We start from the raw sequence: 27,774 nt of genomic DNA on the forward strand, positions 1-27,774 counted from the left end.
GCTGTTTTCATGTCAACAAGAAAATGTATTTTGAATTACAAAAATGTATTTTGAATGACCTTTTCAGGTAATAGACATTTCGGCTAGTTCCAGGGCAACAGCCCATTCTTAATTTACTATTGTTTAACTTTAAGGAACACCCAGGAGTAGTTAACTGAATAAATAACAGTCTGGTGTTAGGATCTTTGCTTTTTCCCCAACTGTTCCCGTTTGCTGTCCTGTGTTTTTTGTCTTGTTAGATACACATTAACCTGTTAGACTGACCTTCCCTTCCCTCCCAATCCCTACAACACATTAAAATTCTTTTAAAAGACAGCTTGAGAGAGACTGCCTTTTGGTAAAACTCCTAAAGCAACCTCTACAGACTGGTCTGGCATGCATTGTGTACATGCATCTGTCATGAAAATTTGATGACAAATCATCTGTTTCCTGACAGATAGGCTGCACTGACTTCAAATTCCCATGAAATGTCTTCGTCCACCAGGAAGAAAAACATTCTCCTTTAAAGCAGCGATCATTCTCAAACTTCATTTCAGTCCTCCATCTGCTTTAGTCTGTATTATCAAGTATTTGTACTACAATTTTTCTGGATCAATTAAAGCCTGTCGCAAGATACATCTTCCTGATCATCTTTTGGGAAAATGTAAAGAGAGAGGAACTAATGAAAGGAGTGAAAGCAAATGTTTCACAGTAATAATGCTGTTTTCAGAGGGTGAGAAATGAAGATCCTTTTTAAGACTGACCTACCCCAGTTTGTTTAAAACTAAACTGAACTTGAACTGATAAACTACTCTTTTGAGATTAACCTGAATAGTGTACATTCAGCAAAACACTGTCAATCTAAACATACCTGAATTGGAGTCAAACTTGGTTTCTGACCTGCAAAAGAAAATAAAAAGATCGTATGTTACAAGAACTGCTTTATGCCACAAAAGCCATTTGTCAAACTGATCTCCCAGCAAATACTGTCTTTAATAAGTCTATCTCTGTATGTTAATACTTAACGCATTCAAGGGCATTTGAACCCAAATGATAACTGTTACCTTTAACATTTTGGGGTTTTTACAGTGTAGAGTTACAAAGCCGAAATTTTAAAAGACAAATCACAAAATGAATGCAGAAAATAGAATATAAATTTAAACCAGGATTAAATTATATGCTGTGAATCCTGGAACAGAGTTGTTCCTACGAAATAAATATTGTTTTAATTCATTTTAATTTTTGAAAAGTCATTACGAGGATTTAATTTATTCATGAATGTTTCCAATCTATTTTTGAAGCAGATACCGTTTCATTAATGTCATATGTATTGTATCCAATGATCTGCACTTAATTGTACAACATCCTAGGAGGGTTTTGTTTGTGTGTGTCTTCAATTTACTCACTCTGCGCATAGGAATAAGTGGTTTGATTTTCTTAAAAGTGGAAAGCAGGGGGTGGGAGAGAGGGAGAGAGGAAGGGAGCCAGACCTAAATTTTAACTTGTTTTAAAGTCTTTGCAAAAAGACAATGATGTGTGCATTATGCACCATTAGCTTTGGTTGAGCACTGCAGATTTTTCTCTCTCTAACAAGTAGTGTTTTCTTCTAAGGGCTTAGCGCTTAGCAAATGAACCCTATAACCTGTATATTTAATAAAAGGAAGAAAAAATTAGCCCTTGTGGGAACATCATGTTTCAGATATAGGTTAATAATACTTGTAAATGTAGAAGCCTTTGAAGATCTCAATTCAACTGTGGGAAAACTTAAGTTGGGTAATTACTCTCAAGATGCTGCTGATGTGCTGTCAAGCAGAATTAACCCTATGACTAGGCCTATCTACACAATCTGCTATAAGACAGCATTGTCTATATCGAGCTCTCAAACCAATTAACGGGCATGTTCCAATCAGATTTATATTGCCCACTAACAATCAGTTCTACACATGGTCATGCCTGTCACAGCAGGACACGAGGTCTGACCAGCAGGAGACCTGTTAAAGGATGTTATGTTGGCAGCAAAACGCATTTCCCCAGAAATTCTAAGGAGGAAGTACAATGTTGGATCCTTTTACATTGCATCAGGGAGGGGATGTATCTGGGGAAGTTACAGTCCTTCTTCTTTCAAAAATAAATGACCAAAGCTCAAGAATTAATGGCAGATTTATTTTCTTATTTTCTAAGCTTGTACAGGCAGGTATGTGTAGATGTATTTTACACATACTCCAAATATTTTATATAATTGGCATTGTAATCCTGTACCACAGATCTATGCTACAGCAAACAAGTATCACATCAATCACTATGAAAAATGAACACGTTCACAGTATTAGTTACAGTTAAAGCCATCAGAAAGGAAACAACTCCCTTCTCCCTTCCTGCTCATTCTCAACCTTTCCCCAGTGCTCACTACCTTTTAATGTCTGAAATGTAACTCTCAGGTGGTGAAAAGATGGAAGGGAAAAAAAACCCTTTAACTTATCTTCCTAACTGGTACTTATAAAGTGCCACCAAAAGGACGGAACAAAGAAAGCATGTTGCTGGCATGCCTTCACAAATGCCACCACCAGTAACGGCCCAGGGCACCGGCCCACACTCTACTTTGGCAGTGTATTTCAGTTGTTATTTACACCAAGCAGGATAAAGTCCTCACCCTGTGAAAGGTGCATGCTGCTAACAGGGGGATTCCACTGAGTCCCAGGTAAAGCCACTCACTCAGTATTCACAGTATTCTCCTCCAGATGCTCCTACATCTGTCTAGACTGTTCTCTCTTGCTCATCACTGTACCAGCAACAGCTCGCTACCTACACAATCAGAGACAACATATAAATCTTACCCTCAGCATTCGTTTATCTGCACAATCAACCTCTTGCTGCCTAAATTTTAGATACTTGTTAGTAGTTGGTCAAAGACCCTGGTTCTCAGCCTGCACAGCTTGGCATGGACATATGTGCTGCAACTTGTGGCATCAACAAACTGGCCAGGGGCCAAGATGGCAGAGAGTACATGGGGAGGGGGTCACAAGGGTCACTGGGCACTGTAATGAGTACCAAAGCTCCAAAGAGTCATAAATTACTGGACAACAAATCAGGAAACTGATACAGGGTGATAGATGAATAGAACTTTGTCTGGCAACAGCAGAATAGCTATGAAAGAAAACACAACATGGGAGGTAGCACTAGGAGCCATCAAGAGGAGAAGGGTCACCTACGTTATGGTCACCATGTCACCTTGAAAAAACAATGCAAAATTTAGGACACAGTATTACAGAAATTGTTAGAGATCTTAGAAAGGCACAGAAAAAAAGGAGGAAAACAATGAAGTGTCTGCTATTGCAAAGAAACAACAACTAGCAGATGTGAGAGAAGCACTCTGCAAGAACACAAAGTCATCTTGACTATGTACAGGAGTGACAAAGCTTACAGCAATTTCTATGGAGCACGCAATTTCCCCCTAGACCTTCCAGTATTTACATCTTTTTCTTGACAGCACACTAGACAAAGGTTATCAGAAACTAGTTGCACATAGGTGTTAAAAATATGCAACTAAAAAATGGCCAATAAATTTGAATAAAATTAAATGCTGAAAGCACGTTGCATTCTTGTGTCTGCTACACACAAGAATATTCACTCTGACTTCTTTATACTATTAAAACTGTGTGAACTAGAAGGAAAAACTCCTCTGTATGTTGTTTGTTATCACTGTACATTGATATCCAACCAAAGCATCCTACAAACAAGAAGCACCTTACAGAGCCAGGCATAGACTTTACAAACTGCCTTTTATCATTTATCACACCAAGGGGTGAAAAAACTCCAACAGACAGAGAATAGCTTTGTGCATATTTTTTCTACTCTTGCCCCATAGGAGTACTCTGAAAGTCAGGGAATCATTCATAAATATCTTTGGAAAGGAGTCTGTATCCATAAAGAGAGCAAGAGGATATTTATAAAAGTGCTTTCCATTTTGACTGGGATATGACTCAAATACACACAACACATGGCAATACAAATGCCAAGTAGCTCATCTACCAACATAAAATATGCAAGGAAATAGTGAGCTACTGGAGAGGTTTAGCTAAGGACAAGGTGCCACAATACTTTTAAAGATCCCAGAAATACTTAAACACAAACAATACAATATATGATGGTCATTTTATCTGTACTGCAAGGAGGTGCAGGATTTCGACCTGTTCCTTTCAAAAGGCACCTTAAAACATTCAGACTGCCAACTACTGAGAGAGAAACAGAGTAATGATAACCACCACATGTTCCTATAGCATGAATTTTCATGTACTGCCTTCCAAATAGGACCGAAGTGCAACTGTTCAGTGCCTCATGCTACATACAGCATGACCAGACACAGATCTGAAGCTAGCATAGATCTGCCAGTGAAGTGGGCTTTTGGCAAGGAGAGGGGAAAGAGGACATATTGCAGAACCTCTGCTGTTGCATTACAACTGCCGCCTTCTTTCACCCTTCTTGACGAAGTCTCTATCATGTTTATTCAGGTTTTCTTGAAGCCCAACATAGGGAACAGCCTTCAAAAGCCCCACAGCTCTCTCAGAAAGCAACTGATGAAACCTCTGCAGACCTGATCCTTTCAATTTAACACTGAAGGAGTCACTGACTCCTCTTGGCTTTCGTACACCTTTGCATTAGCAGTTTATACTAGGTTGTTCCTTTGCAAGGTTTTGCTTCAAGGATCCTAAGGAAAGCATTGGTAGGGGCAGGCATGCAAAATCCTACACCCCTCTGAAAAGGACTTGATTGAATAAAGATCTGGTGCAGCTGTAAAAGGTGCAGCTTTGGTACATCTTCATTTACAAAGACATTTATTCCACACTGGCATGAGCCGTTTGCTGAAGAGACAAGGATCTAGCAGGCTCCTGATGCAGTCCAAACCAACTGTTGCCCTGGCCCAGGTGACTGAGCAGAATAAAATCATTCCTCTCTTTTTCCCATTTGCCCCAACAGTACAGAAAAAACAAGCTGGATTATCATTATTCTTGGCTACAGCACTGCTTGCAAGCTAAAGTAGGCCAGGACAGAAATGCTCCGTTGTGAACATGTTCTTGGACACTTTGTTGACCCATATCATGTTCAGGTGAACTAGCAGTCTCCTAGACAGGACCAAGGCAAGCTGCAGGGGAGGCTCAGGCCAGGGGCCGTTCCCCACAGGCAGGATGAATCAGGCCACTCTTTTTCAGAGGAGAGGAATTTAGGCTAACAAACACAAGCCATGTCTTGTCACTTGCCTTTAGGGCCAGAGAAGAGGCTTTTGTCTGTTTTATTTACAAGTATGGGCACAGCCCTTCTGCAAAGGCAAATCATTACTTGGAAGCCGTCACTGATCTTACTCATGAGCCCAAGCTCCAAATAACAAGGCAAGCTTCCAGAAACAAAAAAGCAGCAGTATTCCAATGTAAAAATTAATACCTGATGTAACTATCTAGGAATTTATGAGACCTGCACCATCAGGGAGTTTGAGAAGCCCCTGAGCGTTAAGAACCACATAGTTCCTCGGGCAGAAGGAGCAAAGTTGAACTTGCTGCTGTACTGTGGCCAGGGGACAGATCCTGTGGTGCCTAGGGCAGCAAAACTACTCACAGGTACTTCCCAGAGCTGGACATTCATAACGCCTCTCTCTCTTCCACCCTCATGTGGATTCTCTGTTATAATACAATAATATATATATAATTTACAGTAATATTATCTGGTATAATCTAATAATACAGTTGAACTCTTGTTCAGGTCTCCCCTCAGAGAGGGCTTGAATGTGATCTCTCTCCTGATTTCATGAAAGTTGTAAGAACTTAATAGCTACTCCCCTGCCAAATTTGGCTGAAATTGGCAGGCAGATTACATGATAATTTTATTATTAGGAAAAGACTGACGCACAGACAGCATGATGCTGTAAGCCTTGTTAGAGATATATTTTTAATCTTGCTTTCCTAGACTACAAAGATTGATTCATGGTTGACGGATGCTGTGACAATTTCTGTTCTGCATACTGATGAAAAGCCAAATTCAAAAGGAGCATTTTAACATGATGTGAGTCAATGAGGAGTCTCTGGGTGACTTCTGTCCAAAGTCCATTTAAATGTGAGAGTTATAAACAGATAAATATAGAAATCTACAGCTTTTGCAGTCACAATCCACAACAATCCTCCCCACCTGATTTTTACTTCAGGTACACACATACACACAGTAAAACAGGTTAAAAGTGGAAGTTATCTATACATATCTCTAGGATTATGAAAACCTTTGCATTTGGTTCTAAGTACCTTCAACAGGATTTGCAATTCAGCCGCGCTCAGCAATAAGTAAATCAAAACAATTTCACAGGCTTGTCTCAATGAGACCTTGCAGTATTTAAAATCTTACATTTCAAGTCCCCTTTTCCTTCCTTTTTGAATCCTAACACGTTTCTCCAGGGAAATCTGTATCAATATTTGCCTTTTGGAAAGGATACTTGTTGATATGCTCTCTGCATAGCCTAGTGTGAGATCCCCCATATTCCTGTACTTGTTTTCACTGCCGGAGATGGTGTTACCTAGAGAACACGAGCAAAAGGAAATCGCAGGTTTGCTGCTGGATTGTAGCTGGCAGTCTCATCAGAGTTGCTCCTTGCACGGCCAGTGACCTTGGCCTGCAGTAATGCAGACAGTGCCTTACTACACTTGTGGGCACCAACCAGCTCAGTACAACAGAGCTGATCTGCTGAAAATACCAAGACCAGGTGGCTTGTAGGTCAAGGAAAAAAAAAAAGAGATAGTGTTTTTTGTTTTCCAACCTTGTTCTTGCTCTCCTAATCCTTAACATAAAAATCCTTCCAGACTTCTTTGCTTATATGAGGGTAGTGAAATGAACATTCAGCATCAGCCAAGAAGCTGCCAGTTAGAGGATATTAAAAACTATCCATGAGCTAATTAGGAGTGCAGAATCATTTGCTATAATGACTGCAGCTCCTCTACGCCACACGTGCCAAGCATCCAGTGACAGAAGCCTTTCCCCGAGAGCCGTCCCCGAGAGCCATCCATTCGTATCATTCTTGTTCCAAGGGGCTCTTCAGGAAGACAAAATCCAGTTCCAAACCACCACAGAAATTACTAATCGCCAGGTCAAGCTCCAGCGATGGCCCCATGCTACAGCTGCGATAAACTGTACACAGCTTAGCACGTTTTCAACACTCAGGTGGGATTAGATGTGGATCCAGCATGTGGGTACATTCAGATGTGGAAGATGCCATGGGCTGTATTCACAAAGGAACTTTACTGCAGGGATGGCAACAAATACAGCATTCATATTGATGGTCATCCTCAGAGATGGATTAAACCTGCAGATTTTGGATGGCTCTCAGGAAGACAAGCACTCTCCTGTCTCAATTCTGGTGAGGTGATTAGGAGTGCATAACAATTTGTCACCCAGCAGTGACGCAGCAGACTCGAACAGAGGCTGGTTTCTACCAAAAACTGATTAAGCAAAGGCAATCCATGTTCAATGATAACAACTTTACTGATTTTTAACTCCACCAGCCTTCTCAGGGGGACAAAAAACTGCAGTTGTTGTTGCAAGTTTTAAGAACCCCAAGCTTCTTGGAGCTACATAAGACTGAGTTGGAAAGAGAACTGTTTGGTAATACTGCCTGCTGACTGATGCCTACACTGGCAAGAGCTAACCTACTCGAAATTAATTTTACTGAGCAGAAGCTGTTGGTTTTGATACACAAAACTACAAGTTTTGTGAGAAAACTAAGAGTCAGTCAGGGCGGATGAATTTGCTCAAGTAGTTCCATTAGATCTCATTAAAGACGCCACAGCAGTTACTTCATTTGGGCTTTCCTGGCCAGAGAGCCAGTGCTGAATTGTCATGTGGTCTGCTCAAAGGCTATAGACTATTAAGAAAGCTTAAAGACCATTAATTAAGCACTCATCACTGGGACAAGGAAATCCCTTGTATAGATCTAGCCTGGTGACTGAAATCTTCGTGTTGTGAAGACAAGAGCAATACCATGCTAATGGCACAGGAATATGGCCCAGCCACGCTTTGCTTTTCTCATGATTTGCTTTTGGATGTCTGAGAGATGTTGAGAAGACTTGACACAGTTCAGGGAAAATCAAATGAAAACATGACATGAATAAGGGTGTTGCTGTTTCTCCTAGCGCATGGTCAGAAGAGCCAACACCATTACCAAGAATTCCTTCCAGGAAGCAATAAAGGCAGCAGCAGATGATTTATGAAGCCTTGGCAATTCATTCCTTGGCCCTAAAAATTGGAAACTGACACAACAATAATATTTCTTTTTTTTAAAAGGAAATCGTTCTCCCAGGCTTCCCAGTTCCCATCGATACCACACCTTCCTCAAACAGTCCTGCATATGGTAAAGGACATGACCGTGGTTTATTAAATATGGAATAGCTCCTCTCCTATAGCAACAGTGTGAGTCGTGGATTTCACTCGGGTTTGCTCTAACCTCCTCTCGCCATGGTTGTGGACAGAATGCTATTTTTGCACAGTGTACAAGAAAATGTCTTGAAGAATTACAGTAGGTGCAATCTTGCAAATACACTTGGCCCGTAGAAAACACCGAGGATTCGGGTGGCACTACGCGAACTGACACAGAAACACACAACCTTACCACAGAGGCTCTCCAGCCATGACAGATGTGGCTCACCAAAAATGAACATGAGCAGGTATCGCTGATAAGCACAAGGGTTTTTTCTTTGGCTGATAAGTTTTCTACCATCAGATCAACGTGCTGCGTCAAGACATGCTCCAGCCACAACAGGCATGGTCCAGTGAAGGGGAAGCTATGAAGAAATAACCCAGCGAAAGGTGGGGGGAGCAGGACTGCTTCATTTGGCATAAGCCTGCAGCTAGATTGGAGTAAGTGTAACACAAAACCACGTAAGTGCTGGCTTACAGAAAAAGGAGATTCTTGAGATTAGTTTATTGTCTCTCTCATTTATTGCTTTCTCTAGGCAGTACTGGGATGTAGGAGACTGTCTAATGTGAAAGTTCAGAGATGGAATAATTAGATTCAATGGCATGACTATGGATTTTATGCGTGAGGCCCCTTTGATTGTGGAAGAAGTTCTCCATAAAAGCATGTTCTCCATAAAGCTTGGGAGGTTTCTCATAACACTAGTACAAGTAGGTAGATGAAGAGATGTTAAATTCCTAATTGTTTCTTTTATCTTTCCTGTGATAGAGACAGAGTTCTGTTTTAAAGACGTACCAAAACCCAGGTCTTTCATCTGGAGTGTAAAATTCATGTGTTCCCTGACCTCATGTGTCACATGGTAATGAAACAACGTAAATCAGAAATGTTAAAAGTTGAAGTTTGTTAATATTACTGCTGAAGCTCCAGTCTCTTTCCCGGTTAAACTGACAGGTCCATAGTCCAAATATATATATTTACAGATTACAAGGACATAAAAAAAAAAAAAAAAAAAAAGGAAAAAAAAAAAAAGGACACCCAACAAGAAACAAATGGAAATGGAAGTTTCAGATGACTATCTGGAAATTAACAAAAAAACCCCCTGAAAACACCAAAAAAAACCCCAAAAACCCCCACAACAACAAAAAAACCCCACCAACTTGCATTTTAAATGAGGCAATGGACTTTTTTTGTATTGTACTACCACCTTACTCCTAAGAAAATGCTTTGGTGATTTACACTCTGGGGGAGGAAATTTAGTAAATAGCATACATTTTGCATTCTCTTATTTATAATTCCTTTTCCCTTTTTTAGCTGTCTGGGCTGAAACAGTCACCAAAATACAGGAATGTTGAAGAAGACATTAGGTACTGATACTTTGGCGTCAGTAAGCAAAAGAAGATGGGCCCCTACTGACCTCTCCATTTGTTCCCACCCTTGCCAGCCATCGATGCAGACCAGAGGTGGCAAGAGCTCACAAAGCAACACAAAGGCTCTGGGGAGATTGGGCTAAGGCCAGTCCAGTGTTGGGACAGAATCAGCAAGGTGTTTTTTTCAGGTGCCCACTGGCCTGGGATTTACTAAAAACAAAAAACCAACTTCCCTCTTTCTACTGACCTCTCCATTTGTTCCCACCCTTGCCAGCCATCGATGCAGACCAGAGGTGGCAAGAGCTCACAAAGCAACACAAAGGCTCTGGGGAGATTGGGCTAAGGCCAGTCCAGTGTTGGGACAGAATCAGCAAGGTGTTTTTTTCAGGTGCCCACTGGCCTGGGATTTACTAAAAACAAAAAACCAACTTCCCTCTTTCCATCTCTTCCACAGCGAGTCTCAAAGAGTATCTAAAACCAAGGACATTTCCATATAGCTCATTTCACATAGAGAAATCCAACTCATTAACTCAAAAAAAAGTCAAGACTATGCCAAAGCATACTGCACACTTGAGATAATCACAGGTAAGTCTCATATTGCATTTTTTTCCCATATTAAATGAATTGTGAAAGCAACTGGAAACTAGTTCACATTCATTTATGTGAACTACTGCTGTCCAAATCTCACCCCACAAAAAACGCTACTCTTTCTCCAGCAGACGACAGAAAGGAAGCCAGTCTTGAAGGTAGAAGGTGAAATCCTGTCTCCATTGTATTCTTTTGCCTAATCTGAATCGACTTCAACAGAGCCAGGATTTCCCCCCTAAAGATTTAGCTATAGTAAGCAGGGGAATGTCTGAATTGCAGAGTAGAAAACCAGGTTAACAGAGACTTTAGATCCCCACTTTGTACCCCCAAGCCAAGCACCACAGTAACACATGACATGAGAATATTGCCTTGGCTGCGTTCGTTAACAATCAGGTTTCCAACTCAAAAGATTCACGTTATTACTGAACTTTCTACAGGTAATCCTCCTAACACAAGGAAGGAGGAATCAAACATAACAGAGATGAAGTGCTTCTTTCATCTTTACAGACAGTCTCTTGAGAACAACTATCACTGCCACATCTGGTGATTCTGGTGCTATATCAATTTTATTTTCCTTTGTAACCTATTACTGACCCAATTTTCCCTATTACTAGCTCTATCCTGACCATCCTGCATTATGCTGCTGTCACTCTTCAAGTGACAGGGGCTGAGTAACTGCGAACTGAGGGAAAAAGCAAGCAAAAAAAATTGCATTCTTCATCAGCCAGAAATAAGAAAGAACACATAAACAACAACTGAATCCATGCAGAACAATGCAGTTATTGAGAGAATTCAATCACCACTGCTTCCCGCACCAAATTTAGGGCTCTAATTCCCACAGTACTTCTGAGGAGTATTTTTCATGCAAGACACAGAAGTTATTTCTTTCTTAATCCTCGCTTCAGTTCCTAACCCAGCTCTCCATGTGTGCTAACTGGGATGCATGAACATTCAGTAGTAACGCAATTTTCCTGGGTTTTGTTTTCTTAACTGCTTGAAATCTAAAAAAGCATCGTTTTTCTCCATTATCAGATACAATGCTGCCATATGGATGCAGCATTGCTGCCCATGATCCACATCTTACAGCTACCTGTGAGTAATGCTAACAGCCATAACTCCTATCTATCGATGCAGTGAAAGACTGTCACAAATACCTGGCATAGCTCTATAAGCAGAAGAGGTGGGGAAAAAAAAAATTACTACTTTTTACAGTCAATTATCTATTTTAACCAGAATGTTATCTTAATATCTTACTTATTTACTAAAATTCTTTATCTTTACTATAAGACTAATTTCACTATAGCATTATTATTTACATTGCTTCTGATGTATCCCTTGTCAATCTGAATGACTTCAATGATCTTACATAGTTACGCAAATACTGGAATACACATAAGATTACACAAAAACACAGCAGAAACTAACAGACAGAAATCTCAAAACTATATTTGGCATACTCACTTGAATAAAGGAGTCCCACAAACAACACATTTGTATATTCCTTGAGCTTTATGATGTGTGTACTCCCCCTCAAAGGCACTGGGAAAACAACAACACTACATTTTAAAAATAAAGACAGGAATTTTTTTTTTTTAAATTATTAAATTAGCTAAGACTTTAGAAAAACATTACAGAAATACCCCACGATTTAAAAGTTGGCAGTTGTTTTTTATTAAAGGGAGCAAATAAAGCAGGCACAGGAAAAGGGGAATGTCCTTATTAGTGTGCCTCATGTGTTACGTATCATGCGAGAGGAAGCAAATTGTCCCACAGTTCAAAGGACAGAACAACAACAAGAAGGGAAAAACTGGAATCTTCCCCTATTTGGCAATTGAAATGTAAGTTTTTATAAATGCAGCTCATTTGACATGTAGCTCAACCTGATGCACTTCTCCAGGTCTGTCGCTAGGAAACGTGTCGACGGTGGGCTCAGCCGCAAAGGCCAAGGTGTGAAGTGCGTGGGTGCCGGCCGCCTGGGAGCCGTGAAGTTGCGGTGCTGGGTCAGGCCACGATGGGCTGCTGGGTTGACAGAGGCATTGTAGCCGAAAATGAAATAATTGGTCCATGATTTCAAGCTGTGTGTGCCTTATATTTTTAGTTGAAAAAGCAATATTACAGCTTTAAGGGAATATTTTTCTAAGTTAACAATCTAAAAGGCTAGGAGGTCATTCATCTAATACGAATCAGCTGCGCTAGCCCAACAAAAAGCCTATGTGCTCGGCAGCTTGTTTTTATTATCCTTTCACCCTTTTTATGAGGTCCAATTTTTTTTTATAAACAGGATTTTTAAGAATGACCTAATCTCCGATTGTTTGTGTGCATTAAATCACGTTGTTGGTCCCGTACACAAGAGTGAGGAGGGCTGGGGCGGGGGAAGGCAGGCCTCCCGGCAGAGGCCAACATCCCCCTGCCCCTCTGGGGCTGTGGGAGGACAAAGAGGGCCGGGGCAGAGAAGGGAATCATTCCCACCAACCCCCTTCAGTAAATTCAGCCACCAGTACGCACTGTCAGGAAGAGTGCTGCCGATTAACCAGGACCCCACGTGCAGTGGAGAGCCCTTTCAGGTCATGAATGAAAACAAGCAGTTACATCATTAGTATGTTTGGAGCAGAGGTAAAGTCAGGGCCTTATGCCAAGCTCAATGGTATAAATTAGACAACAAAAAATGGCTAGGCCTTGGCAAGTTACCTGCATGCTGGAGTCAGCTGAGAGAGAGACTTTATTCAATAAAAACAGTCTTGGAAGCAAGTCCTTTCTTTTTTTTTCCTCCAGGACTCGGGGCTGGCTTCCAGCGACTAAAGCCATGTGAGGGCAGTTATTGAAAATTTTTGACATTCCAACCACAAATGAGCCAATAAATACCTTCTCCACATGTGCTTCAAAAAGAAATTGGAGTGGGGTGGAAAAGAACTAAATTATGCTACCTTCTTTCTGCAGCCAAAACGTCTATACTTACAATGGCCACCTTCAAAACTCCAGCCTCTTGGCACAGGGCCATTTCCCTCGTGGTTCTGCTTACTGCAATGTCTTCCAAAAGAAGTGTACCTAAACCGCTATTACTTCCACACATTTTGTAGTAAACTAAAAACAGACTCTAAACATGAGCCCAGTGACTTTATAAGACGTGCAGTGTTCATTAAAAAAAAAAGTCACACAAGAGCCCTGGCCTCGGCCCCCGTGCTGCAGATGCTTGTCTTTGCAGTGGTGTTAATTTGTAGGGGTTAGTAAACAAGTGCAGAAATCCGGGGGGGTGTGGGGGCAAAAAACCCCAAATACCTTGGTGAGGAAGGTGAGGAAGAACCAGTAAGAGGAAAGGGGAGAAAAGAAAGATGCCTGCATTTCGAGGACTCTATTTTCTTCGTACCGCCTTACCTTTCAGTCCCCTTCTCCTGAGTGACATGGTACTGCAAGGGTGTCAGCCGCTTCCTCAGCTCCTCCTGGGAAAAGACCACCTTACAGTCCTTTTTATCCCTACATGACCCTGCAGAGGGAGAGGATATGGGAGAAGGAGCCTTTTTAGCTTAAATCCTGAATAATTGCTTTGGCAGACGGCCATAGCATAGCTTCTGCATTCGCCTGTCAATGACCAGACTGGTCCCTAATGCACAAAGAATGGCTCAGCTGAACTGCAGCTGATTATTTCTTCAAATCCAAGTTTTTAAAGAAGAGTTTTGCTTGAAAGCCAGGTGATTCCACTGAAGCAGTGACAATGTGCTACAGCCAAAGCCCTTCGGTGTGTTATACACTAAACTGCTGCACACACAATCATTTACAAGAAAGTAATATTTTCCAACCGTGAAAAAATAAAAATCTGCAAAAAAAATCCAACTACAGCTGAAACGTTCTTTACAAGACATCTATATTGGAGACTTACGGTAATGGGCATATGATGTTCAGCCACAACATCCAACAATTTCATTACCCTGTAAAGTAACTGAAAAACAATTCTACATCTTAAGATTTCCAATAAGATTGTTTAAACTTCTAGTGGCATCCTCATCCTTTTACTTCATAACATTAATCACTGTATTTTTTTCACTGTTGAAGCACTAGAATAAGAGCCCTGAGGAGCAAGTCACTTCTTTATGCACAAAGCTGTACAAGATTTAACAATAAACTTGTCATAAAAATTAGGGTTGCTATTGAAATTACCCTCCTTTGAAAATCTTACATTTTGCTTAGTCCACACAGAAAATCCAAGGAGTACCTAAGGATTACTGTAAAAAAACATTTGTATAGTGCAGAAATTCACATCATATCAGGAAAGAAAAAATAACAAGGTTGCTTTTGAGAATGAAAACTCCCAAAGTAGTAATAGAAATTGCCAAATATTCAAATAACTTTGATAATTGCTTGCAAAAATTAGCTGACAAAATATGGCAGGGAAAAAGCACTCTAATTATGACAGTAATTCAAATATGGTACAATTAGAAACAAACAGTCCTGACAAAAACATTTTTTGCTAGTAATGTATATACACTAATAAAAGACCAATTGTGTTCCCAAAGTAGAGGGAACAGAGCTACCCATCTGTATGTCATTTAGTACAGGAGAGGCAATGGCAGGTTTAAATTACATGGTATTGGATTGCAATTTCCTAACATTGGATGCTTTTCTGCTTTTTTACCTTGAGTCATTACTAAGGAGTGTTCATAAAAAGTAGCTTAAAGCACAGATGCTTGCAAATCATTTAAGAAAAGATGTTTCTTTCTTCCTCCCCCTCTTCTTTTCTCATTTTTTTAATGTGTGGGGGTGGGTGAATAGGGGAGAGAGAAAAAGAATAATGCTGTTGGTCACTACTGACTAACCCTAGGAAGTATTTTCAGGAAGAAAAAAAAGTAAAATTGAACACATCTGATTGAAGTAAATAGTGCAAACATAAAAAGCTTTTTACTAGTGAAAGAAAGGTATTGAAAAGCGACTTTATTTCATAGACTAGAAATTACTTTTGATCTAAACATTCTTAAAAACAGATTGTTTTCCACTCTGAGCCATCTCATTAGCTGTGCTGCAGAGCCTTCGTTTTAATGGCAAGCTTTGAAAGAGCGCTGCTGTATGCCTTTGTTAGCTTCAATCTTATTTGGGAGACGGATAAAGATTTCATTCCAGGTCTCTTTGTTTGTCTTTCAAGAACCACTAAAGCAGTATTCACACAAATTTTGCAGGAATGTGCCCTGTGCCATAGCTTACAAATTATTTGGTTTTGGTGCACTTAAAGGTCACCTTCCAAATTAGCAAAATTTTCCTACATCCTGGCTTTTCAACCTTAAATGTAAATATTGTTTCCTAACTGTAAGTGAGGTTTGTTCTTTATAACATTTGGTTGCTTATTTAAAGATGTCAAACTTTGGAGGTTTTTATTCTCCGAATGTGCAGGGCGCTAGGACTAGTAAGTTTTTCCAAGTGTAGCTAACAGGGAAGGGAAGCATATGCATTATATAAATAGCTATTGTTATGTTGCATTATGCAGGTCAGAAATAAACTGTTTGAGAGATGGTCTTTCATCTAAAATTTCAGTATTAAAAAGTAATCTAGTGAGCAGCAATGACTCGTACAAACCAACATCTCTTCACATTTAAAAGTATCTTCCAATTATTTTATTTTAAAATTCCACTTGCTCTTTAGATGTTGCAAAAAAGCAAACTAAGCATAGCTTCACTTTGGAAAAAGTCAGAGAAAATACTATTTTAAAGAATGGTCAGTATTCCCGCTTTACTCTCCTTAAATAATTTTTCATCTATTTTAGAAATTTATTGTTCTTCAATCAATATGCTCACTATAGGCACAAGAAAATTTCTACATGCCACTTGATCCACAACACAGATTGGATGTAGGAAGTGTGTCATAAAATACTACAATTTTTTCCCCATTGTTTTTAATAGTTAACTGCATGTTTTACAATACAGACAAGTATTTACGTCTACAGGGGAACTTTGCCAAACTGCATTGGGGTAAACCCCAACAAAGGACTCTCAAGGTTTGTAATTTAATGGAGCATACATCATCAAAAAGCTATAGTTACATTACAAATCATAAAGCAAATCTCTTGGTCCAGCCCTCAGCATTTAAGAACAGCCCTGTTCAATTAATTCCACTTATTATTTCACTGCTAGCAACAAAAAAATAGCTCTGTAAATTGATTGCACTATTTCCATATGGCCAAAGAGCCAAGGAGGTAAAGCAAGACTCACCCCTGACTGCAGAGGATGTACAGAGACGTTATCTGAAAAAGGACTAGCCTGCAAGCCTCAGCAAAATGCAATGAATCCTAAAAATTACTGGACAAGATTCTAGGAATACAGTCCTTCAGTCAGGAAAAAAATTACATGCAAGAGTGACAAAAGTGCTCAGCTTGCAGCACAAGAGTGTCTGCTTCCATTTTTTCAACTGTTCCTTTATGGCATATATGACATGTCAGCTACATTCAAGCCAACTGTCTGTATCTTGGGAGGGCACAACATAAAGCTACACAAATATATGTCCAATATGAGAGAAACTGCCACTAGTAATGCAACTGTTATCAAACATTATTAAAGCAGAGAATAAAGGTGCAGGCTGATCATATTCCTCAGCCCGGTTCCCAAAAGAAGGGATCGTGTATGGGCTGACGTGAAGGGTTCCCATACAGGCAACAACCTTCTTCAGCAACGCAGGTATAAAGGCAGGCCCACAGATCATTTGCAAATTATACAGCTCAAGGCAGAAGAGAAAAAAGGTCATCAGTTTTACAAACAGCATGACACCAGTGTGATTACATTAAAGATGATGATAACAGAGCCTGGATTCCTTAGATCTGCATTAGGACTCTGGACTGGATCTCACTTGTTCTTTGGAAGTGATGCTCTCAGCAACAACTCTCAGTAGAGCCCAAGACAGCTGTACCAAACTCCAGTTAGATCCTACAGTTAGGAGAGGTGAATGCTAGCCTACAAGGGCAGACATAAGTCCCTTGACAATCCTCTGCAGGATCAGAGGCCAAATTACATCTCTCTAATCAGCGCACCTCTGTGCCTTCGCTGGCTGAAGAGCAGCTGCTCCATGAAGAGGCACCAGCGTTCCCACTTGAAGCCACTCACCTTCAGCCTTTGCCAACAGTTACAGCAGTGCTAAAGGCTGTTAAGATACCAGAGCAGGATGGAAGGCTTTGCAAAGAAAAGGCCAGGCTCACCAATCTTAATGCATAAACGTAAAAAAAAAAAAGCCGAGGAGGGTGAAAAAAACACCAGCAGAAACCCTTTTGGAGCCTTCTCAGCATTCCTGTCCTTAGGAATGGCTTTTTCTGAAAAGCAATGCAATGCACACTGCTGTTCAGTATCCACCTGCAGACCAGGGGCATTTCAGAGTTCAGCTCTGGAGTCCTCCTCTGTACAAATGAAGTGAACAGAAAAGTTATTTTCTGGGTGTTGACCTGATAATGAAGACATTAAGCATCTCACCTCACATATAAAGTCCAATTTCAATTGACCTTTTCAAACCTGTGGTTCACGGCGCAGGCGTGTGCTATTTCCTTCCCTATAAGCCCATCAGAAGGAAAACTAGCAACGAGATACGTCCAGACAGATGGACATGAGTTAGCAGACCATTACTCCTCACCACTCAGCCCTTCACCTGCTGCAGCATGCCAGAGGGTGGCAATTAGTGTCTGACATGCCCTTGAAATACGGTGGCATTTTGCCTGATGGCTTTCCTTCTTCAAACAGTCTTTTGAACCGTTCGAAGGATTTTCTCTTATGTTTTGTTGCTTCCTATCACTGAAATTAACTCAACATTTCAACTGTGTGGAAGACACGGCATACATTTTCCCCCTTCTACATATGCTTATGTTCCACTAGCATTAATGGACATTACAGTCGTGCACTGAGCCCATACCATTAAGACTTCCTAAATTAAATACAGCAAGATCAAATGTTCAAGCAGAGTACAGCCATATAATAAAACGGGCTTCTAGTTCTCAGTACTACTTCTTTTAATATACCTATGCCATTTTTTAGGGGCCTTCCAGCAGATTTTATTATTCATATACCACCCCAGCCCCAATCCTGCAATGTGACCTGTGTGGGTAGACCCTTGGGAATATGCATAGCTCCAACAACTACATAAGGGTCTATGAATGTACATCAGATTACAGGATCTGGCTCTAAGCATACAGCTCTCTGCTTCCCAAAGCCTGCCCGCTCGTGAGTGGGTCATACCTTAGTCATCGATTACCTCAAACTGACGTTAAGAGGAATCCTGTAAGGTTAAAAAATATTTGCATACGTTCCTTTAAATAACTATCCTTACATATAGTACCACTAACAGTATAAGGAAAAGTGGAATCGGTCTTTTTTATTATTTCAAATTTCATTTACACAGTTTATGCCTCTTGTTTACAGTTTTGCCTCTCTCTCTGCTTCTTAGGAAAAGGCAAACGCACAACTTTCTCACTTCCACTTATCCTGTTCTCTGCAGGCTCTGGTCCGCAGCCTTGGGAGAGTGCTGCAGTGTTCTCTCACTGCAAACAAGGAACTGCTCATCTAATCTAAAAAAGAACAACTCTTGAAAATGCAAATCGATGCAAAAAATTCCATTGACTTGTAAACTGGAAAACACTGTTTTACAAAACCTGTATTTGACATGACAGATCTTTTTACAATCCCATCACAAGCCCTTTTAAATTACCTAAGCATGCTTCAGACCAGGATAGATACTGCAAAAGAACTCTGAAATGCTGGGAGGTCAAGTTTAAGTAAAACCCAAACTTCACCATTAAAAAAAACCCTGTTAATTTTTTACACACTGAAAAACAGATCCGTGTTTCTTTGCTGAGGGATGGCTCCTTTTCTTTCTTGCTGTAGATAGCTAACTCCCACCCGCGGTTGGAATACCATTTGCAGTTTCATGCAAGCATTAGCAGTAATGGGGCGAAGACCATTTCCACTATATTGTGCGTTGAAAATCCAAAAGCTGGGTATCAGAACAACAGTTACAATTTTGGGACAAATGCCAGGTTCTGTCTTAAAAGAACACCACCCCAAAATTAACTGCCTTTAAAAAAAATTATTTACTTAACACCCAGGAGGGTCACATGGCCACAAGGGCAGGGCAAGCCCCTTCTTTGCAAATTTGCAAGCTTCCCATGCAACCCAGTAACAGAGCTGTCACATTTATTTTTTCCACCTGGTCATCAGCAAGGCTCATGTTTTATCTGACTGTATATATTTGAGTCACCACCAGAGATCTCCCATGTAAGACAGCAGATTTCTCAAGCACTAAAAAATAAAATCCCCCCGACTCCTAACTAATGCATCTCCTCCGTGCACTCATTTTCTTTCTGGAGAAGGTGGTATGGAACCCCAGGAGTCCCAGTACAGACACCATCTACGGGAACAGAAGCTGCCTTGTTTTTTCCACAGGTCTGCAAGCACCTTTGTGGCAGGGTGCGAAGCCAACGAGACATTCCCTGAAAAAGAAATCTGAAGCTGCTGCCCCTCTCCATGGATGTAAAAAATATTTAACAAAAGATTGAAATGTTTTGCATAGTGGGGAAGGGGGAAAGAAAAGCAGCTGTTTGTCCTCTCCAGGGATGTCTACTTAACTTCCTTATCTCACATTAATGAAATTAACGTCACTACCAGCCACAATCTCACAACCTTTCCAAATTCTGACCACTGAGGGCTCCACCACCACCCTGCGCTGGCCAGTGGAGATGAGGGCAGCTTCCCCGGGACTTTCTGAGCTGTCAGCTTCACCCGTACTATAGTGATGGCAGCATGTGGCTGCTCCGCAGAAGTTGGTGATTAAAAGCACCTTCAGTTAAGTGGAGCAAAAGCTCATTATGTTATAAACTGCCACTTTTGTGACCATTTCTGCTGAGATGCCCAAAGACAGAGTGCACGGGGCAGCTGACCTATTTGCCTTACGTTTGGATGCAAACCAGGCAAGACAAGATCAAGATCTATTGGCACAGTGGTGGAGGAGGGAACATTTATAATGATGGATTTCTCTTCCTCTCTCCCCTAACAGATAAAGAGACTTTTGTTTTGCAGATATGATCCTAGCACCTTTCACAGGCACTACATTTGTTTAAAACACAAGAAAGGCAGAGACACTGAGCACTCCGTATCTGGTCAGTAGATTTCTGCCAGAATCAATGAAAGGGTGCACAACATATGGAAAGGCACTTTATTAACAACAGAATTAAGCTGAATTTAATAAGAATACTTTATGCTACCTTTTGCATTTAAAATATTTCAGTAAGCCATGAAAATAAGTTTATTCACACAGCTTTAATAAACATTTAACCCTGCAGCGGAAACAATTAAAAAGTCAGCATTTGCCAGCAGTTACCGCAGTGGTGTGTAGCTTATTGTGGCATTCAGGCTGTTGCTAAATCCTCCTGCTGCTTCCTCCACAATAGTGATGTGTGGCCTGTGAAATGAGCACCGCGTTTCAAGAATCAAGGTGCCGCAATCTATCCTCGGGATGGGGGTGGGGGAAAGGAGCGGGGTGGGGGGAGGTCTTTCTTCTTCTCCAATTCCCCTCAACAGACCAAATCTCACCCGCTGTGAACTCGGCCTGTCCCCAGCTGTGCAGGAACCCTTTTCGCAAAGATGTGAGCAGGCACAGCCTGCTCTGTGCCCTTTCACCTCGCATCTCCAAGCACTGAGGAACATACCCAGCATGAGGACAGGTTCCTCTGCTGCAGCCACCACAGAAAACACCACAGACCCCTTCCCCTCTCAACCTGTTTCAGGACAAAAGGTGGAGAAACAGCCAACAAGGTTAGTAACTTCCCACTCCTTTCCCCAGTGGGCCTCCTGGGCTTCTGTTTCTGTAAAATTCAGCCATGCTTTATGGGTCAGGAAGAGGGGTTGAGCCCTATAAAAGGGCTTTAAGAGTAATCATTTGAGCCCTTCTCCTGCTCTGCTCTCCTTGGGACTCCTTGACCTGGGCCAGAACATTGAGCAGGGAGCTCTTACCTGCGGCGTACAAAGCTTCTGGCGCTGGACCTGGGCTGCCAGCAGCGAGCATCCCATAAGATCCTCTCCTCCATCTGGAGTAGGGGGCCCGTACCCAGCCACTCACCCCTTCCCAACACAGCTTCTTTTGAAGGAAATCACGAGATGAGATACATGTTTAGCTTGTAACTAAGAACATTTTATGATTCTTGGCCACCTCTGGGACACAATTCCTCTCTATTTGTTTCCCCCCAAGTCATGATCTGTGCTGTAGCCACCTGTGGTTAACCTACCAGCTAAGTTATGGTAACGTCCGTGTCTCTGGTGCCACACTCCCAGCCCACACTCTATACCCATCCAGTGTACCATCAGGTTCTAAGCTCACACACCCCCTAAGTGACTGCCTGGACCACCTCCTCCATCACCTCGAAACACATGCCCTTGATGACTTCAGGGTTCACGTGTAAATCTCCCTAACTTGCACTTTCCTTGCTTGCCTTCTCTTAGCTTAGCAGTATACCAAATCTCCTTCCTTTTTGTGAGCTGTCATCTCTCTTTTACATCACATTCTTCTCTGCAACCTTCATCACGTACTCCTCAGAAAAAGGACAAAGCCTGAGGCTGCTTTTAATTGAAGGCAAAAAAAGTGAGAGCAGTCCTTAAAGGACTTCTCAGATCTCCTGTTATAAAGAGACAGTCCAGTAACTTAAAAAGTAGCTTTTCGTGGGAGACTTTAAAACACAGAAAATACCCAACCAAGAAAACACAGTAAGCCTGAGCTGCACAGGGCACAGGAAATTTATGAGCTCCCAGAATTAAAACATTCCTGCAAGAAAGGTAGAAATGGCTTGTGGTGGGTCCTTTATGGGAGCACGAAGGGTAAGCAGATGACCTTAAGAGATCCATCAGGGAACACATTAAGGCACTGTCTCTGTGCGTGGTCTGGGAGCACAAGAAATGGCTCATCATTCCTGTGCTGCTCAGTGCCAGAGTCACCGAGGAGCCTCCACCCAGACAAGGCAGCGTCGAGCACCTTCTGTCTATCAAGCAGATGAGGGAGAGTACCAAACTCCTTCAGAACAAGGAGTGGGGAAGGGGGAAAAGACAGCGTGCAAACCCTAGGGTGCAAACAAAAAGGGTACATTAACCAAAGATTTCTGGTCTTTATGACCCCAAGTTTTACAAGCATCAGGCACAGTAAGAGTGTTACTCCCAATGAGATTATCTACAAATAAATGTCATTCCGTATTAAGACATCCTAGACTGAATATCCCTGTACAAAAGAAACATCTGTAAATACAGAATAGCATCAAATATACTCTCATTAAGACAACTATACACAAAGATAATTTTTAAACCCCATTTTCAAGCCATTCCAAAACCAGGATAATGTTATGCTCTGTGATGATAATGCAGTTATTCTGCGGTCATATGACTAGGAGGCAGACATGCGCACAGACACTTATGTAATAATGACACATGAACAGCTCACATGCTATTTACTATTGTGCTCACACAGCACTTGTTTTCAAGACTCTCTTCAAGCATTTACCAAATTCCTCATAACTGCTGGAAGGCAGTGAACCAGAGAATTTTAAAGACTGTATTTTAAGCTAAAAAAATCCACTTTTGTTCCAAACTGGTATTTGGTTTTTAAAATTTAGCTTCCTAGAAATTAATTTTAACATTTGCCCCCCGCTGACCAGTTCTGAGGAACAAGTACATCCAGCTGAGAGCTTGTATGACATACTGAAACCCAGAGCAAATTTTTATGTTCAAGATATAAACCCCAGAAAATAGGGATTTATAATGAAAACATGGACAGGCATTTAACCATAGCCATACTAGCGGGTGTTGCTATACAACATATCAGTCTTACTTTTATTTTCTTTCTGACCATGTGAAGAGACATCTGTAACAGTACGTCTTTGGTGACACACATTACGGAAAGCTATGGGAAAGTTACAACATACATTATGGAAATCATATCTGTAAACATACAAACATGCAATATGAAACGTTTAGACATATTTCAATTACACAAAGTTTGTTAGCAACTACAGTCCTTGGAACACGCAAGCCTAAGGTCTGTTCTAGACTTTTCGTTGATAAAGCCATATCTGGCAAACACTAGGCACACATGTCATTTCACTGTTGTGCATTTTGAGAGTTCAGAAGGACAAATGCATATGAATAACTCATGTATGCAACTGTTTGCACGATCTGCTCCTAAAAGTAATCCTTGATATTAACAGATTACTACTAATAATCCAATTTGGAGACTCATTAATGTTTTGCTCAATAACTATTCATTTCCATTTTATGGAAAGATAGTATACTGACACTTGGAATTAACAAAGATTTAATAAAACAAGTTATAAGAAACTATACTATAGACATTTATTTAATAAAGACTTACACCATATGCCCAGCACCATCTTCATACAGATGTATTGTAGTTTAATCTAATCCTAGAAAAGTATGGTTTCCTACTAGTAGTTATTTTAGTAATTAAACACTTCACAACAATTTAATATTATCTAGGATTTTATTATTTCATACAGGAAAAAAAAAAGAAACAAATAACTAAGTCTACCCCTGTAATTTCTTCATCATTACTTTTACTTAATTTCACAAGCACCATAATTTTCTTTGATCTACAGGAGAGTAAAAGCCAAATTATCACATGCAAAAAATGTGATGTAAGCAGCACAACATTCAAAGTGTTAAAGAAATAAAGGATTTGTGTAAGAAACGAGAACCCATAATAATTAAAAGACACAGCAAAGCAAAATAAGCTATCTTTTTACATTATAGCTTGGTGGTCTGCTACAGAAAACATAGGTACATGGAATCTGCATGATCATTACTTATATCAGTAACTTGCTGGTATGCACTAAAGCAGCTGAAGTAGTTTTTACATTAAGAGAGTGTGGGTTTGGTCTTGTTTGTTTGTTTGTTCATTTTGGTTTGTTTTTTTTAAATTGGACTTCTGCAAACTAAATCCTGGCAGGTGCTGAGTGCATCCTACATTTCCAAAGAAAGTTGCAGCATTCAACTTTAACAGAGCAGGCTCAAGGAGCGACACTTGCACATCTCACAACAGGCACAGTGGGGCCGTAATCATTACTGGCAACGAAGAAACCTTGAACCAATGTGACTGTAGTCTGTGTATGAGCAGAGATTGATGTGATTTTTCCCAATGCTCACGCTCTTCTTAAAATACTTGTACATGCTCCTAAGGTCTCAAGCTCTACTTTATGTATGAATGACTCCTCAAAGGGAAGGTTTTTGCATAGTGCTGGGCGTGCAGAACAGCATAGGCTTAGTGCCATCTACTGGGATTGCCTGCTCTCTTCACCGTGGCGGCTATCAAAAATGGTACGGGCAAACTGCACTCCAGGTCTGCACGCACTGAAACATTTAGTCCCAAATTCAGACACAAAAAGATTTTTAAAATACCATTTGGAAGAATAGATCTGTGCTCCAGGTGGTAGTATACAAAAAGAAAAAGAGCAAGTAAAAACACTTCACCAGCACAATTGTTAATTCAGTTTATGAATAATCCAGCATAACTCGCACACGCTTACAAAGTAAGTGTTTCAAAGAGGAAACAGAAGGTCATCCCTGTTCTAAGATACTTCTTAGCATTATTTTATTCATTTGACTTTGGGGGGAAAAAAAAATTGCTTCTGATCTACAACTGTGACTTTATACTAAAGTAAACATTACTTTGTTTTGTTCCTCCCAGGAAGGACAGAGGTACCATTCCAAGCACAGAAATTGAAATGCTACTGTCAATCAGGTCCTTGCCCTGCAAATATTAAACTGCATGGAGTTTAAAACTGCATTTGGAAGCCAAATTTACAGCTCTGCCAGCACTTGGCCTCCTAAGCAGGCAGGGATTCAGGAATGTTAGAAAGTCTCCATCCATATGGAATTGGCCATTCGACCAGAGGAAGACCAAACTCCACGCCACATGGGCACACAGCATGGTGGTATGGTTGCAGGGCTGTAATTCGCACGGAACTGGGCGGTGGGAAAAGTACTAACTCAAAGTGTTACATTATAAGAAAGTCATGAGAAATGGGGGCGTTTTCTGGATATTTAGAAGTTGAAGTCACAGTGCATTGGGGCATTTAAGCAGATGCTGGCTCTAGATCTCGTTCCGATGTTTAATTTGATACATGGACTTGCAACCCCCTCAACACGCCACACACAAAAACTCAAACCAAGGCAAAGCAAGCCTACGTCAATTTATAAGCATCTGGGGAATTTAGATTACTCTTCAAATATGTGAGATATGTGACTGTGTATTATTCCAGTTATAATAAACACAGAATCTGTGTTTATTGCATATAAATATCTATCTATATATCTCAATAAAGTAGCCAGTCAGTGGAACTCAATCTACTAACATTTCCACAGTTACGGATCAAAGGGACAGGAATAAACAGTAGTGTTACAAGCTTTTTATTCCAAACTGTGACTACTGGATTGTGCCAGAAAAACAATTTCACACCATAGCTGACAAAATGCTTTAAAAACAGGTACATGATAGAAAATCCCTCCCACGGGCTGTGTTCCTCGCTGAGCAGCTCTGAGATCTCCTTTTCAGAGCAGAACCAAAATGGCCAGAAGACCGAGTGCCCCCACTTTCAGGTGGACACCAGCAATACGAGCAGCATCAAAAGGTGCATAATGAGGGCAAAGGAAATTTGCTTACCCTGTATTTTTAGGATTTTAAATCTGGCTCGGCAGCAAATATAACAGGAAACCAAGGTCAAGCTGACACAATGTGGGCTATTCTCCCTCTTCCTCAGCGTGTGTTTGAAGCTCCTATCTAGGTTAATGGGAGTTTTGTGCACATGTGGGGGGAAACGGAGCACAAATGCTGCAAGAATTGGACTCAGATTAGGTCAAATTCAGTGTAATCGGCTTTAGAAAAATCCATCAGCTTGAAAACTGATGTCTTATCACTGAAAAAATCTTTAAAACATTACCTCCATATGCTTGTTAAGTCCGGCTCTGGGAAAAAAGTGCTCATCACATTTTGCACCCTTATGATTCAGTTGTGGCTGAGTACAAACATCCAAGCTGGTTCTTCTTCGATACTTCAAATACTGATCAGCCAGGATTGTATCTTCTTTATTTGGGTGTCAAGAAAATTCCTAGTAATGTTCAAAATGAGCTCAGTGCAGCTTTTATTTTCTCCCACATAACCATGTACACTGGCATTATTACGCAGATACTACAGATACTGTTGCTGCTTAAGTGAAACACAAAATTCTGAGGTTCAAGGTTTTGGTGATATAATGTATTAATGGAGATGGGTTTTTACGGCACCACTCACAGACCCCACTACCTGAACCTGGACCTTACATGAAAAGTGCAGCTGCATCTGGGCATTAAAAGGCATGTTTCCATTTATTTATTTAGAGGAGTGTCTCCTAACTAAAGACTATGCTGTCAGAGGAATGAAAGAATTAAGTTTTAAATTCTGCACACTTTTCATACATGATTTTCCGTGCAACGTGTTTGATTTACAATAAAAATGTAAAAAGGTACATGTGGAGTCTAACTATAGTATACTGATAAAGATTTTGGAAAATATTTTTAAGTCCTATGATTTAACAGCAATCAATATGCTAAACCCTTTTATGTGTATTTTCAAAAATAATAAAAGGCATTTAATAAATTATTTTCAGTTTAATTCCACTGTTTTTTCCAAGAATGAGGAAAATAATATAAAGTTTAGGAAAGAATGTGTTGGACAAGGCGTCAGACAGCATTTCCAAGCATCCTAAAACCTCAGATATGAAAACCCTCACTCAAACCAGTGACTTTTACAAAAAAAAAAAAAAAAGGCAAACAAACTCCAGGTTAAAGGGAAATTTTAAACAAATCAGAGCAACCCATAGTACATCGTTTCCTGCAGCAGAGACACCCATTCCTAAAAGGGCCTTCATTACGCATGACACAACAAGCAGCACCCATTCAACCTGAGGGAAGCCCACAGGCTCGCAGGGCCACTGGCTGGCTCTTTGTCACCAAATGCAGCAGGTTGAATGCAGACATCACTGTGATATCCTCACCAACAAAACCAGAGGCAAAGAACAGGGGCAAGAGCTGAGTAGGGAAGAAAAAAAAAAAAAAGAAAAAATATGAGAACAAATTAAAACATCAAAAATGTTAAGATACATTCACAGAAAAAACAATGCTTACAATTTTATGAGACCACCACACAGGAGCACAATTCTAAATGCACTTTTCTTATACGTTTAGCCAGTTTCTGATACCGTCTCCCCCCATTTTGATATATTTTACATAGTATTCAGTCAAACAACTTTCTGTGCTACCAAGTGAGAGGGAAGGGGCAATTTACAGGGGACATTCACAACAGCTGCTGTAGATACCCAGCTGAGAGCAACTCAGAGTAGCAACCTACTTGGTCACA

The 27,774-nt window shown here is 40.6% G+C and overlaps 1 protein-coding gene across 1 annotated transcript; it reads right to left on the reverse strand.

Annotated features, from left to right (window-relative positions):
- Nucleotides 1-850: 850 nt before the first annotated feature.
- Nucleotides 851-27,440, reverse strand: MSRB3 (methionine sulfoxide reductase B3; the record flags this gene model as incomplete). Its single annotated transcript, XM_010155264.1, has 4 exons — nt 27,320-27,440; nt 13,750-13,858; nt 11,839-11,916; nt 851-879 (listed from the first exon to the last, which is right to left on the reverse strand). Coding segments are annotated over exons 1-4 (292 nt in total), but the record flags the coding sequence as incomplete, so codon positions are not given.
- Nucleotides 27,441-27,774: the final 334 nt, after the last annotated feature.

Source organism: Eurypyga helias, unplaced genomic scaffold (genome assembly GCF_000690775.1).
Source record: "Eurypyga helias isolate BGI_N326 unplaced genomic scaffold, ASM69077v1 scaffold12817, whole genome shotgun sequence".
Classification (NCBI taxonomy): Eukaryota; Metazoa; Chordata; class Aves; order Eurypygiformes; family Eurypygidae; genus Eurypyga; species Eurypyga helias.